This window comes from Sander lucioperca, chromosome 2 (assembly GCF_008315115.2).
Source record: "Sander lucioperca isolate FBNREF2018 chromosome 2, SLUC_FBN_1.2, whole genome shotgun sequence".
NCBI classification, from domain to species: Eukaryota; Metazoa; Chordata; class Actinopteri; order Perciformes; family Percidae; genus Sander; species Sander lucioperca.
Window position 1 is genome coordinate 29,089,962 of NC_050174.1, and position 14,058 is coordinate 29,104,019.

General features: G+C 43.0%; 1 protein-coding gene across 4 annotated transcripts in view; it reads right to left on the reverse strand.

Moving 5' to 3' along the window:
- LOC116047665 (golgin subfamily A member 7) overlaps positions 1-14,058 on the reverse strand; it is a 44,484-nt gene that overhangs the window by 21,937 nt on the left and 8,489 nt on the right. For all 4 annotated transcript variants that reach the window (XM_031296577.2, XM_031296576.2, XM_031296573.2 and 1 more), the window contains exon 3: positions 6,500-6,652. In XM_031296577.2, the coding sequence (XP_031152437.1) occupies positions 6,500-6,652 (153 nt within the window). The remainder of the gene's footprint in view (positions 1-6,499; positions 6,653-14,058) is intronic.

The following is a 14,058-nucleotide window of genomic DNA, read 5'->3' on the forward strand; positions in this document are numbered from 1 at the left end:
TTCTAAATGAACTGGACCAAAATTCATTTCAAATAATTTAATTTTGCTAGCTCTCAGGTCATAAAATGATTGATTTACAGCCAAGCTAAAAGGTTCCACACAGCAGCAACACAACATCATATAGTACTAACTAGGGGTGTGACCAGACACCCAGCTCACGAGACGAGACACGAGATTGGGTTCACGAGATCGAGACGAGATTTTAACACTATTTTACAGAAAACTTCAATGAAGAAATAAGGCTCGAAAAATAGCCCTTTATTCAAATGAAAGTCACAAAATGAAAACAAAGCACTGAAAGGTGTTGCCATAAACTCAAATGACTGGCTTCTCTCCTGTATAACTAACAGTTACACTGTTACTTATTCCATGTGTATGGTGGAGAGAGAGTCTCTTTACTCAGAGAACCAAGGTTACAACATAACTAAGTGTTTTCTGGCAGTAATTGAGACCATTGAGACCAAATGTTTTGTACTTGAATTTGTCATTGTACAGTAGACAGAGAGAAATAAAGCTTATTTTACTAATTGTTTCACATTGATTACGTTCTAAAGCACAAATAAATTACCATCAAACGCTTAACAGAGTGAAGACAGCTCTTTTCTCCTCCTCTGCATTTTATTAATTGCAGCACTAAACAAGGAAGTAGGCTACTTTAGTATCGATTTATGACCATTATAGGACAAAGGGAGAACATTTCTCTTTGTTTAATATCATTAAAAGTAATGTTAGGTTTTGCTGTCCGCCTCCCGACTCATTTAAACAGAGAGTGGTCTGCGCAAGACAGCGTCACAGGGAACTGCACGCTGCAGACGTGTGTGTAGGCCAAGAGAGGGGGGGGGGGAGAGAGAGAGAGAGAGAGAGAGAGAGAGAGAGAGAGAGAGAGAGCGCGGCGGTACTCTGACTCTAACGTTCTACCAATGGGTTTTACAGGCAGCTTTTTTCTTTTCCGCTATCACTCAGCAAAAGTAAACTCAGAGTCAACTTTGGAGAACGGCCAGGAGATTTTCAATGCTAATTTCAAGGCTGCTGCTCTGCACTTGTGTACTGATATCGCGAGACACTTTTTACCTCAACGAATAATCTTGTCGCATTTAATCTCGGCACATTTAATCTCATCACACCTCTAGTACTAACCCATTTTAAACATCTTCAATGCCGAGGACTTCCGGTGATCAGCGCAATGGAGCTCCCATCTTTTTCATCTCTAACCTTCTTTACAGTCCAGCTAAAGCGCTGCTACTAGCCACTTATACTTAACTATATTCGGCAGCATTTCGCCACGTCGAGAGGATGTCCAACAAGTCGAAGAAAGACGACAAGAAAAGGGGTGACTCGATGTCGGGTGCCGCGATAGCCACGCTAACGGCTATGCTAGCCGAGCACAAGGCCTCGCTCTTGACTGAATTCAAGACCTTTTTCTAGGCTGAATTCAGCACGGCGTTCTCCAAACGAGGCGAGGCTAGACAACATCCAGATTACTATATTGGATCACCAACAGTGTCTTTCGTCATTGGAGACATTCGCCAACACCACAAGCCGGGACATGAAAACCGTGGAGGCTAAGCAAGCTTCGGTGTCTGGGGAGAGCGTTAAGCTAAGAGCTAAACTCATTGATCTGGAAAACAGAAACCGCCGAAACAACATAAGGATAGTTGGCCTCCCCAATAACATTGAAGGTGCTCAGCCGACAGCTTTTTTTTTTCTCAACTTCTAGTTGAGGTTTTTGGTGAACATATACTGGATTCAGCCCCGGAGCTGGAACAAGCTCATTGCATGCTAGCTCCAAAACCAGGCCCCGGCGAGAAGCCTAGGGCTGTCGTGATGCGTTTCCAAAGATTTCAGATCCGGGAGTTGGTTGTGCGCGAGGCTCGAAGGCTCGAAGGCTGCGGGGCAAGCGGGGCAAGCTGAAATACAAAGGCTCCCAGATCCACATCTTTGAAGATTACTCTCCCAAAATAGTCGAGCAACCCTCCACATACCGAGATGTGATTAAAGAGCTATACAACCTAGGCCTCAGGCCCGCCGTGTACTACCGGGCCAAGCTGTTTATTACGACCGGAGAGGAACTGAGGCGGCGGCTCATTTCCCCTGAGGCTGCTCAGGACTTCATCTCTTCTCAGCGCCGACGCAGCTCAAGACCCACAGAGGATTGATCTTGACTGACAACGTAGCGGCTACGGTAAAAATGCCCAGATAGCTGGTTTTTGCTAACCCCACGCCCATACGATGGGCTAGCATAGCTCGGCAACAGGCCACTGTTAGCACCCGGTCTGCCAGGACATGCTAGCCCCCTGCTTCGCTATGTACTGATCTGGTAAGACCACTCCAAGATTTGTAGCTGCAGGCTGCTAATGTTACCTCAAGCTTTTCTTATGGCTGTTTGTGTATTCACGTTCTATACTTTGAAGACTTTTCTTACCTTAGCTGACGTGGCTGGCGTTCAGCTGGCACATTTAAATTGACTCTCTGCCCGGCCTGGACAGGGATGTGGGACTCACATTTTTTTGACTAGAGTTTAACTATGCTTCTCATGTTCAAAGTTGTAGCAGCAACGCAAGAATCCTTTTTTGTGAATCTGCACTCTCAAGTTGCAGGGGATATTTCAGTAAACTCTCCTGTACTGTACTGCGATCTTGTCCTTCTGCTTTTCCAAAATATCTTTACTTTCATTGTTATAACTGCCCATATAACAGTACCTCTGGTTTCCTTTCTTTGACGAGGTAGAGACCCCGAATGCTGTACCTCACACACATCATGCTGCCAATCTGATGGCTTGTTTGTACTGTTATTGTTCTGGTATTGGACTGATCTGTTGTTTTGGGAGTTTGGGAACATTTGGAACCCATGCGGATGTGTGGATGGCACACCGCTGTGCAATGGACACTCAAGGTTCAGTTAGTTACAGGGGATCTCAAGTCAGGGGACGCAGGTCTGCTCGATGGTTACGTGATGCCTTATCCTGCCTGTCCTATGTGTGTGTATATGTGGTTGTGCCGTTCGTGTCTTTGTTTCTTCTTTTCTTTCTTCTCTCTCTCTCTCTCCTCCCTTCTCTCCCCCCCTTTACCCACACTCCTTGCAGCTGCCAGCTCCTACACCGCCCTCCCTCTCAGCTCCGAGTACCAGACTTTGCTTCGTCTACTCACGTGATGACAGAAAGGTATGACCAGCACGAACAATGCAATTAGATTTATCTCGTGGAATATGAGGGGAGTAGGTGGCCCCACTAAGAGCGACAAGATTATGGCCCACTTGCAACAGCTCAAAGGTGACGTACTTTTTATCCAAGTGACCCACCTTCGCAACAGAGAGGTTACACGGCTAAAAAGAGGCTGGGTTGGCCACGTTTTTCACTCAAGATTTAATAATAACTTGGGTGGTTTTATAACCACTGCTGAGGTTTTAGGAGCTACAGAGCGGTAAATCCCCGGGGCAGGATGGCTTCACTGTAGAGTATTACAAAACATTTTCGCTCTCCTCGCGCCAGTCCTGAGAGATGTGTACAACGAGGCATTTCGACATCATCGCCTGCCGGACACCCTGTCGATGGCAACTATCTCCCTAATTCTTAAGAAGGGGAAAGATCCCCTGCTTTGCGGCAGCTATAGCCCAATCTCACTCCTCAATGTGGACCTCAAAATTCTCTCAAAGGTTCTGGCACTCCGTCTTCAACGGGTGTTGCCCTCCATTATCTCGCTAGATCAGACAGGGTTCATGCCTGGTCAACAGTCTTCCCACAACACTAGATGCCTACTTAACATCATCCACCTGTCGAGTAATGATAGCCCGGAAATTGTGGTGTCCCTCGACGCTGAAAAGGCCTTCGACAGGGTCGAGTGGGAGTACTTATACGAGGCATTGGACAGGTTTGGCCTGGGTGACAATTTTATCCTTTGGGTCAGATTATTGTATTCATCCCGATTGGGCTCAGTTCAAACTAACGACACGTTGTCTCCCCTTTTCTCACCCCGTCGCCACTCTTGTTCGCCATCGCGATAGAACCTCTGGCCGCTTGGCTTTGTTCAGAGGAAGGTTACAAAGGCATCACATGGTCTGGCACAACTCATAAAGTTTCATTGTATGCGGATGACTTGCTCCTGTACATCTCTAACCCAGCCACCTCGCTCCCTGTGAATTTAAACATTCTGGAACAAACCGTTGCATATTCCGGCTACAAGCTCAACTATCAGAAAAGCGATCTCCTACCGATAAATTCTCTGGCTATGCAGCTCCCACGCTCTTTATCGTCGTTTAAGTGGGCAGAGGATGGATTTCACTACTTGGGGGTTTTTATTACAAAGGCTGTATCAGACATGTTCTGCAAAAACTTCTTACCTCTGGTCAAAAAAACTGAAAGTGATCTGGACCGCTGGTCGGTCTTACCGCTTTCCCTTGTGGCCCGGATAAATTTGATCAAGGTGGTTGTCCTCCCCAAATTTCTTAATCTTTTCCAGCACATCCCAGTACTTATCGTTAAATCTTTTTTCGACAAGCTGGACAGGGTGATATCTAAATTTCTATGGGGCAGCAAACCTGCTAGGATGCGAAAGGCGATACTACAGTCTCTGAAGGCTGAGGGGGGCCTGGCGCTCCCTAACTTCAGACGATACTACTGGGCAGCTAATTTGCAGAAACTCCTATACTGGATGAGTGATGACTGTGCCTCACTACCTGTCTGGGCATATTTGGAAAGGGCGAGTTCACACCTTTCACTGCGGTCGGTCCTCTGCTCTCAACTCTATCTGCCTTCAACATCTGTGGGAATATGCCCAATTGTATCCCTCCCGCTCAAGATCTGGAGTCAAGTTAGGAAAACCTTTGGCTTACAGGGCCCTTCCGTCTTGACCCCACTGCTTAAAAACCATGTCTTTACACCTTCACGTTCAGACCTGGCATTCAGGGCCTGGCACAGTAAGGGTATCGTCAGTGTCAAAGACCTATACGAGGATGGCATATTTGCATCCTTCACAGAGCTCTCTTCCCTTTATGATTTGCCCAAGTCACACCTCTTTCGCTTTTTCCAGATTAGGGACTTTGTCAAGAAGACATTCCCCCACTTTCCAAACCGCCCCCCTGAAACCCTGACTGATTCCCTCCTGGCAATAGATCCTGACCGAAAGAAATGCGTTTCTGCATTGTACGATCTATTATGCTTGACTTCCGTGAACCCTCGCACTTTGACAAAAACAGCATAGGAAGGCGATTTGAACATGACTATTACGGACCAACAATGGGACCTTGCTCTGGCTATGGTTCACTCATCCTCCATATGTGCTCGTCATGGCCTAATCCAATGCAGGGTCCTTCATAAAGTCATTTTTCATTTGTTCTGGTCTTCCCCTAAATTAACAACTTTCTGGATGAACATTTTTGACACCATGAGCAGAGCCTATGAGCACATTATCCCCCCTAACCCTTTGTCAGCAATTTTTGGCATTTCCCCTGACGCTAACCTCCCTGTTGCACTGAGACGGGCCCTGGCGTTTACATCTCTGCTAGCTCGGAGACTGATCTTGCTCAAGCTTTCCCGCCCCCCCACACACAACCGCTGGATTAAAGAAGTGCTTGACAATTTGAAGCTTGAGAAGCTTAGATCTTCTTTGAAAGGCTCTATCTCGACATTCCTAGAGACATGGAACCCTTTCCTAGAACTTGTTGACTCCCTCAGCTTATCTCCCGACTTGGAGGACTGAGCTCCTTCTGGACTGCTCCATTTGACGCCAGCTGGATCTCTACGCTGTCTTACCAGGACTTTAAGTTTGAAATGACCATATGGCCAAACCTAAAACAACTTCAACAACTACTGTACATAGTGAACACACAGACCACCAATAAAGAACAAGACCCTCAATCAGAACATAAATCAAAAATGTTATTACCTCTCCTGTTCTTATTTAAAAGAAAGCAATCATTCTGTTTCCCAATTCAGGTGTGTTGGTGTAGAAAAAGTGATCTAACCACTTAGATGTGGTAATCTTGAAATACTACCTTTTCACTGTGAAGCTTAGTGGATTTTGACATCAAATGCCATGTCTCCAATTAATTTAAATTAGGGATGTCTACTTTCCTGTAACAACTTGTATTTACACTTTTTCTGAAGCTTAATTTTGACAATAAAACTGAATAAACAGTTGGTTAAGTGTGTTGTTTTTGACTACAATGCTCATACTTGGTCTTGACTGAAACTTGGATTAAATGTTTACAACTTTTTTGACAAATACCTTATTCATGACTAAAATGCAACGAATATGTTAACTATTTTTGTCGATGAAAATTGAGTAAAATTACTTTTTAGCCCACCAAAAATGACTCAAGACAAAAAGGATGAATGTTGACCAAATAGGACAAAACTCAGACTTTTGATTTCATGACCAAAACTCAGACTAACTCTAAAAAGAAAATTACCTAATGTTGTAATATACCAAAAGAGCAGTGCAGTTCAATATCCAGCCCTATTAATTTTTACTGTATGCATCTATGCAGGTGAAATGTCTCCCACCTTCTCATAGTGAGTCTCCATACACAAGAAGATGGTGTACGCTGTGAGGCAGGCCAGACAGCCTTCAACATATGACTGGCTTCCCAGTTTCTCCGCTTCAGCGTACAGGTTATTCAGTGTCTGCACCGTCTCCTCAAACTGCTGCTTGTCAATCTGCCATGGAAAGAAAAAAAGATCATTAGACCATGCACGGAGCCAAGTGTAGATTTGGACAGATGTGTGTGAGAGCTTTCTGTCTCTGTTGGGATATATTATCGTTTCCTCCCATTTTTTCCATCTCTAGATAAATGAGGGTCTGTATTTTCTTGGACTGGTCATACATCAAGGGATTGCTGGGCCACCTTCCCACATTGAAAACACCTAGTGAAATTATTAGGATGCCTTGGCCAAATGCTCTGTGAATGTTTTCGGTTAATAACAGGACAAATGCACTGAAAGCAGGACACACACAGTGGCAATCCAGGCGGGATTCTTGATGGTTTCTCCTTCTCCAATGGCATAGGTACAACTTGAAAAAGATAAAGACGTGTCTCAGCTGTTCTGTACACTGCAGACAGCTTCTGGGATACAAACTGTAACACAGAATGGCTGATAATCAAAATGGTGTGTCTCAAGAATTCCTCAAATGAAGGGTTTCTGAAGGGAAGACTGATGGAGAGTGGAGAACTGCTGGACTCGAAGGCTGCTTTGACTGGGGTGTCGACACTAGTCCCATGCTGGAGTCCAGAATGGATCTGGTGATCGCTCTATGATGCTGAGGGAAAAAAGGAGCCTCCAGACCAGATGAGGAGCCAGCCAGGGGCCTCCTGAGCCTCTGTAAACCCTCCAATGCTCTGCTCCTTTGTGCCTGAGGAATGCAACAACAAGCTCCAACACATCAGTGGTCTTAGCCGTGTTTGATTACCGCCATTGAGAGCCTTTGTTCTCCTTCTAATTTTTCAATTCAGAGGCTGCGATTCAAACCACATTTCTCTGCCTGAGCATCTTTCCATTATGTCTGATGCAGCCATATTAGTATATCATATCTACCTGCCAAATACATTTAGAACACTGAGTGCTTTCCCAGTTATAATGGTATAATTCTCCAAAAGCATTAAAACAGGAAAGAGGTACCAAAAATAATAAAGCCCACAGCCTAGGATAATTATCTGCAAGAATGTGATGTTACAGCGTGCAAACCTCTGCAAATGAAGCTCTGAACTGCATGGCAAAATCAAACACGTGGGTAAAAAATGTTGGCTGAAAGGAACATAAGGCTTTTTTTAACATTAGGATTCTGCAAACATCCTCACAAATGACATAAATTACTGTAAAAATGGAAGCCACTAAACCGTTTGGCATTATATTGCATATTTCATAAACTGGGCACAGTAAAAAAAAAAATACCTATGTGGGAAGAACTTTTGATAGGGGACCTAAGCTTTTACATCCCAGAGGGGAAGTATTCTTCATTGGTTTAGCAGTTCTGTGTGACTATGTGTGTGTGTGTGTGTGTGTGTGTGTGTGTGTGTGTGTGTGTGTGTGTGTGTGTGTGTGTGTGTTTGTGTGTGAACTGAATCCTACCGGAAAACATAGGAGACCGTCCAATTGAGAGGGAAGTGCCAATAAACCACCAGTGAGTGATTGTGAGCGAGTGTTGTGAAGCTGCTCTTTTGTGGTGCATGCATTTTAAAACTGAAGCTTTCTGTCCTTAGAACTCTGAACTGTTTGGCTGGCACTGTCTTTAATGTGGCTTGGAGGCTGTTCAGTCTCAGTGGCCTGCTCTTCCTCCTTCACATCATTACCAGTGCCTGCTTTTAACCCACTTCCACCGTGGTTCACATAAGGAGCGTAGCGAGCTAATCACAAGGTCAAAATATAGCCATACTGATATATATACACTGCTGAAGGATTAAAATGTTAAGTATGTACACTAAATGTTTTCTGATTCATTTTACATCGATCTACAAATTAAGACACAATAAATGGTTTGGGTGGGCTAAATATTTTTTTTAAATGCCTTTTTTTCAAGATGGGCTTAAATGGTACAGTGACCTAAAAAGCAGCTAGCGCAAGCCAACTTTGAATGAAAATACCTTGATAATTCTGAAAGTTTGGCAACAGAGGGATAACTATGATGGCAAGTTTACAGCATATTTAGGCTCCAGGCATAGCTTCATAAATATATTTCATTTTGATGTGAACGGTTACTGTTCACACCAAACTGTAGAACCATTTAAGCCCAGCATGTTCCATTTTAAGCCCATATCATGTGTTTCAATAGGAAATTCCTGAAATTATGAGTTTGATACATTTTCACTGTAATCCTGTGACTTTGATGTTCTTTTACCTTACTGACTTCATTAACAACAGTACATCACAGATCACACACTGGCCAGAAGTATTGTTATGTAACCTAATTTGCATAATAATTTGTATACAGTAAGAAAAATGACAACAAAAAAGGAAGAATTACAGTCTAAAATCATCGAGACATGTCACCTTTACCGCAGAGCAGGGTCTTGAAAGATTAAATGAATGTGAAAAGAAGAAAGCAGCAAAACCAAAATGGCAAAAGAGAACGAAAACATCAAATACAGACAAGGAAGAACTTGAGACAGATGAATGTGAGACAGCTCAAGACAACTTCCCAATAGAGAAGGATGTGTATTACGCTGAGATGTTTACCAGACCAAATACATATTACATTGCACAAGCCCTGAACTCTTCAACAAGGGGAACGCTCTGAAGGGGAGAGATATGTCATGAAGTTTCTTTACAGAGGCCCAAACAATAGTTCCAATCTGCCTACACCAGAGAAGGTTGAGGATATTGAACGGAGGTTCATCCTTTGCCGGGCTAACCTGCAGGGTGCTGGCCCTTTTCACCTGGCAAACCACCAAGAAATTGAAATGCTGTACAAAAAGAAACTAAAAGCAATCAAAGTAGGCTAGGCTCTTCTTTATGAGCGGTTTTGCAAGTTATGTTTGATATCTGATGTTAAATCGTTATTAGTGCAGGTGATGAGTTGGCAAAAGCATGCCAACAAACTTTTTTTTAAATACTTAATGTAATGTAACGTAAATGTTAATGTAAGACAGGTTAATGACTTCAGTTAATGTTTCAGTGTCAGTGTTTTTACTACTTTAAAAATTGTTATATTATCAATATAATAATATAATAATATATTATATTATCATGAAACCTATGAATGTAGCTTACCAGAAAAATAATTGTAGTCTTATCTCTTGCTCACGAGCTGCTACTCAAGTTGTGTTTGTGGTTTGATGATGGTTGTTATTGGTTCAGGTGACAAATTGGCTAAAGCATGACAAACGTAAAATGAAAAAAAATTTTTTTAGATACTTGTTAATGTAAGACATATTATTGAATAAATATTTGGTCATTTAAAATAATATTTTTTTTATATTTTGTCAATCATTTTTGTGGGCTTAAATGGTGCCATGGTACCAATTAAGCCCATGCCAGACTTTTGACTTTATTCATAAAATATCTTAATTTTATATGATTAAAATATACACAAATAAATGAATGTATTTTCAATTGAGAGTTTAATCTTACATTTTAACAAATGATTGTTAATAAACTATGTCAGTATGTATGAAAAATAACTGAACTCCGATTTTGGTGGGCTTAATGGGTACGTTTACCCTACCAGTCCAATATGAAACACAACAGAAAATGAAATGCCCATGGTATTGAAAAATACCAAGGGCTTAGAGGTGCGTAGAAATGTGGAATATGGAAAGTGTAGGCAATAGGGCTGTAAAGATACACCAAACCCACGATTCGGTTCGTATCACGATTTTTGAACCACGATTCGATACAAACCTTGATTCTTTTGGGAGGGGGTTGGAGGAGAAAAAAAAAGAAATTGAGAAAAAAAAGATATTTTTATTAAATAACATTTAAAAAACCTGATAACTGAAAACCAAATAACAATAATAACTATGCAAATTATTAACAACATACCTAAGTAAAATAGATAAATAGTCAAAGCTATAAAACTTCTGTTTTCTTTGTAACAAAATACTGTTATAATTAAAGCTGCAAGCAGCGTTGGACGGGCTTTCGCACCTCCTTGCGCGTTGGGGTTACTGTGTATTTGCGCGACACAGCGTATACAGTGGAGTGTGCGGCGTTGGAAATGAGTGTATTGCAAATTTACAAAGTAGAGAGGGCAGGCAAACGGTCACCAATGAAAAGCAAACTCACTGCAGAGTTCAATGATACCTCACACAAGAGTCCACATCAAACGGGCCATTAGTTACAAAAGGGGGCGTGGCTAAAGCATAGGAGTCGGGGCAAACCTTTACCAATAAAAAAGGAAGTCTCTGCTGAGTTCATTGATACCTCACATGAGACTCTACCTTAAACGGGTCACCAGTTATGAAAAGGGGACATGGCTTAAGCATAGGGGGGTCAAACCATCACCAACGAAGAAGGAACTCTATGCTGAGTTCAATGACACCTCACACAAGACTACCTTAAAACGGTTCAAATGTTATGAAAGGAGGTGTGGCCTGAGTAAGTGGGCGTGGTTTAAGTATAGGGACCGACTCAGTAACACATGTAGACCACACATTATAAGTTTCATGTAAATCGGATGATGTTTGTCATATAAGGCGGATTTCCTGTTGCCTGCGGGAAGCGCTATTACCAAAAGTCAATTTTGGCCTATGGATGTCCTCAAGCTTTTAATAACTTTTCATCGTTAAGGTCTTGAGATGGCACAAAATGAATTTGAAGTCGATCGGATTAAATCTCTAGGAGGAGTTCGTTAAAGTATAGCACCTTGACTTTTAGGCCTACTTCCTGTTGCCACTAGGGGGCGCTATGACTTTGAGTCAATATCGGCCTGTAGATGTCCTCAGGGGGGAATAAACTTCAAGACGTGACATGACCTGTCCTCTGGAGGACATATCCACACCACCGCCGCTCCGTGGATTGTTATTGGGATGATTATCACAGAAGCCTGGCTGAACACACTCACCGGACGGCAGCTAGCAGCTAAGGGCTAACGGCTATCAGGGCAAGCTAGCTACCGGCAGGATCGAGACATGGACCAGGGTAGGTGAATTTAAACAATGTCTGAGTTGAAAACGCATCTTGTTGACACGTAAGGGCCCTGTTCAAGTGGCACAGACATATTAATTGCATTTTGTGTCTGTTAAGAGGCACAAAGGCACTCTAAAACTTGTCCCGACCACTGCCGTTTTAGCTCAGGGGACGCTTGTAGTACGTAGCTCCAGCTTCTCCGTGTTACCTGCACTGATTCGGGTCGGGGTTTTTTCTATCGAAAGTACTCGTGTAGCTATAGTGATCAAGATTAACGTAAAAATTGGCCGGAATTCTCCTTTAAAGAAGCTGGTCACTCTGTTTGTCACTGTTAGTAGATAATCCAGTCTGCAGAGTAGTTCATACACTTTGCTGACAAACCAGATGATTGTACAACAGTGGTCTTCATGATCAACCAAAGTTTTTGTATCATGTCTACACTTCTGTCCGTACTCGCACGCTTTTTCTCTCTCTCTTTCTATCCCTCCCCGGAGGAGTACATGAGTATGCTTAAAAGGGATACTTTGCTGATTAGCATTAAGGTTTGTATCAGTAGAAACCCGGCAGTATTTTCGAATGACCGTGCTTCCCTCCCTCATGTCCCCCTGAGACGAGCTGTCTCTGGATTGTGTGTCTGGAAAAAAGCCTCTGATGACGCAAAAATCGTCATTTAGCGTCAACGGAGGCATTTTTGGCCCGAGGCTATGGACTACAGCCATAGTACAGCCAGCTAGTTCTGCATGTTTTCAACCCGCCCATAGGGGGTGGGACCCATGGATGTATTAAGAGAACTTCAAAATAGCGTCAGCCATCTTGAAGCTAACAGGCTATTGCTCTGTGGAGAAAACTGAGTAATTACCTATACTTTAGTAGGCTAACCACGATGGCGGAAGGTAGTTTTGAAGATGATATGGCAGAAGGGGATAAATGTAAAATGTTTGTCTGGCAAAGACTTTTTCAGCAGCAACCTTGCAATTATGTGCATTCAAACTACTGCACAGGTGTACCACTGGGATACTGGCACAGATCGGAGAATATGCAGGAAACTTTATTACAGACGGAATACTCGACACACCACGCGACGCAGACCAGCACCTCAGCCTGCGGTGACGCTTGATGCCGCTAGCCGGGGAAGGGGACATCAAAAGCGGTGTGTGAGAAAGCGGAAACGCAGAACGAGGGCAGGAGTTCGAGCTAGGTGGAAAGCTAACGCTAGCCGGCCACCCATCCTGCTTGCAAATGTCCGCTCATTAGACAACAAACTGGACTACATCCAACTTCAACGAAACTCCCAACGCGAGTTCAGAGACTGCTGTGTTTTTGTGGAAACGTGGCTGAACAACAGTGTACCGGACTCCGCTATCCAGCTACCAGGCCTGCTAGCCTTCCAAGCAGATAGAGATGCTGCTCTGTCGCCGGGTAAGACTCGTGGAGGTAACATGGACTGGTGCAGAAATGCGGTGCTTGTATCCAACAACTGCTCACCGCTGGTGGAGTTTGTGACTGTTAAATGCCGACCATTCTACATTTCACGCAAATTCACGGCTGTGTTTATACTCAGTGTTTACATCCCACCAAGCGCTAATGCTACCAATGCGCTGAACTTTACGGAGCTATCATCCATCCGGATGGACTATTTATTGTTGCTAGTGATTTCAACCATGCAAATCTCAAGAAAGTTCTTATATTCTACCTTCACCTCACGGTGAATAGTAATTGCACTTTATGTATAGTCTATAATGTGTGTGAACTAAATGTAGCCTGTCTCATATGTCGTTTTTATATATTTTAAATGTTTAACACCACTTGAGCCATGGTGAAACGTTGTTTCGTTTGACTATATGCAGTGTATATGGTTGAAATGACAATAAAACCCACTTCACTTGACTGCACTCTGTAACCGGTAGGCGTGGCTTTGGAGTGGCCTCGTAGGGAAGCGAAACAAGTGCATTCTAGGAGTTGTTGTCTTTCATCCACATGAGCCAAAAATACATTTTCTGGTTTTTCTCAGTCTAGAAGGCACCAACTTCTAAAAAAAAAAAATTCATATTTCTACTACATAAATTACCCAATACATATTCATCTTTCCAGTGGTGAAATATCCCTTTAAACATTACATTAATACACTGCCAAAACTCCAACATTTTGAGCAAGCTGTAGTTGCCAGATCTATTTTATAGTCAATATCTATAACCAAATCACACATCTTAATGTACCAATTGCCTACAAGTTTCAACGTACAGTTACCATTTGGACTCTGTAGCTGACTGGATTGAACTGGAACACTTGAAAAATGGTGCACACGCCATAAAATGATGTCACAACGGCTGTCATTTCCAGAGCGAAGGCTCGGCAAGCTATCGCAGCGCGTGGTTGTGCACCTCTGAATTTTTGTAACTACGCACCCACTGCGCTTTCAATTCAACATGGTCGGTTGGGAAGAGCAGGTTCGTCTGTATAAACTACAGACTATAGGGAGTCAAACAGCCTTAAATATGTGG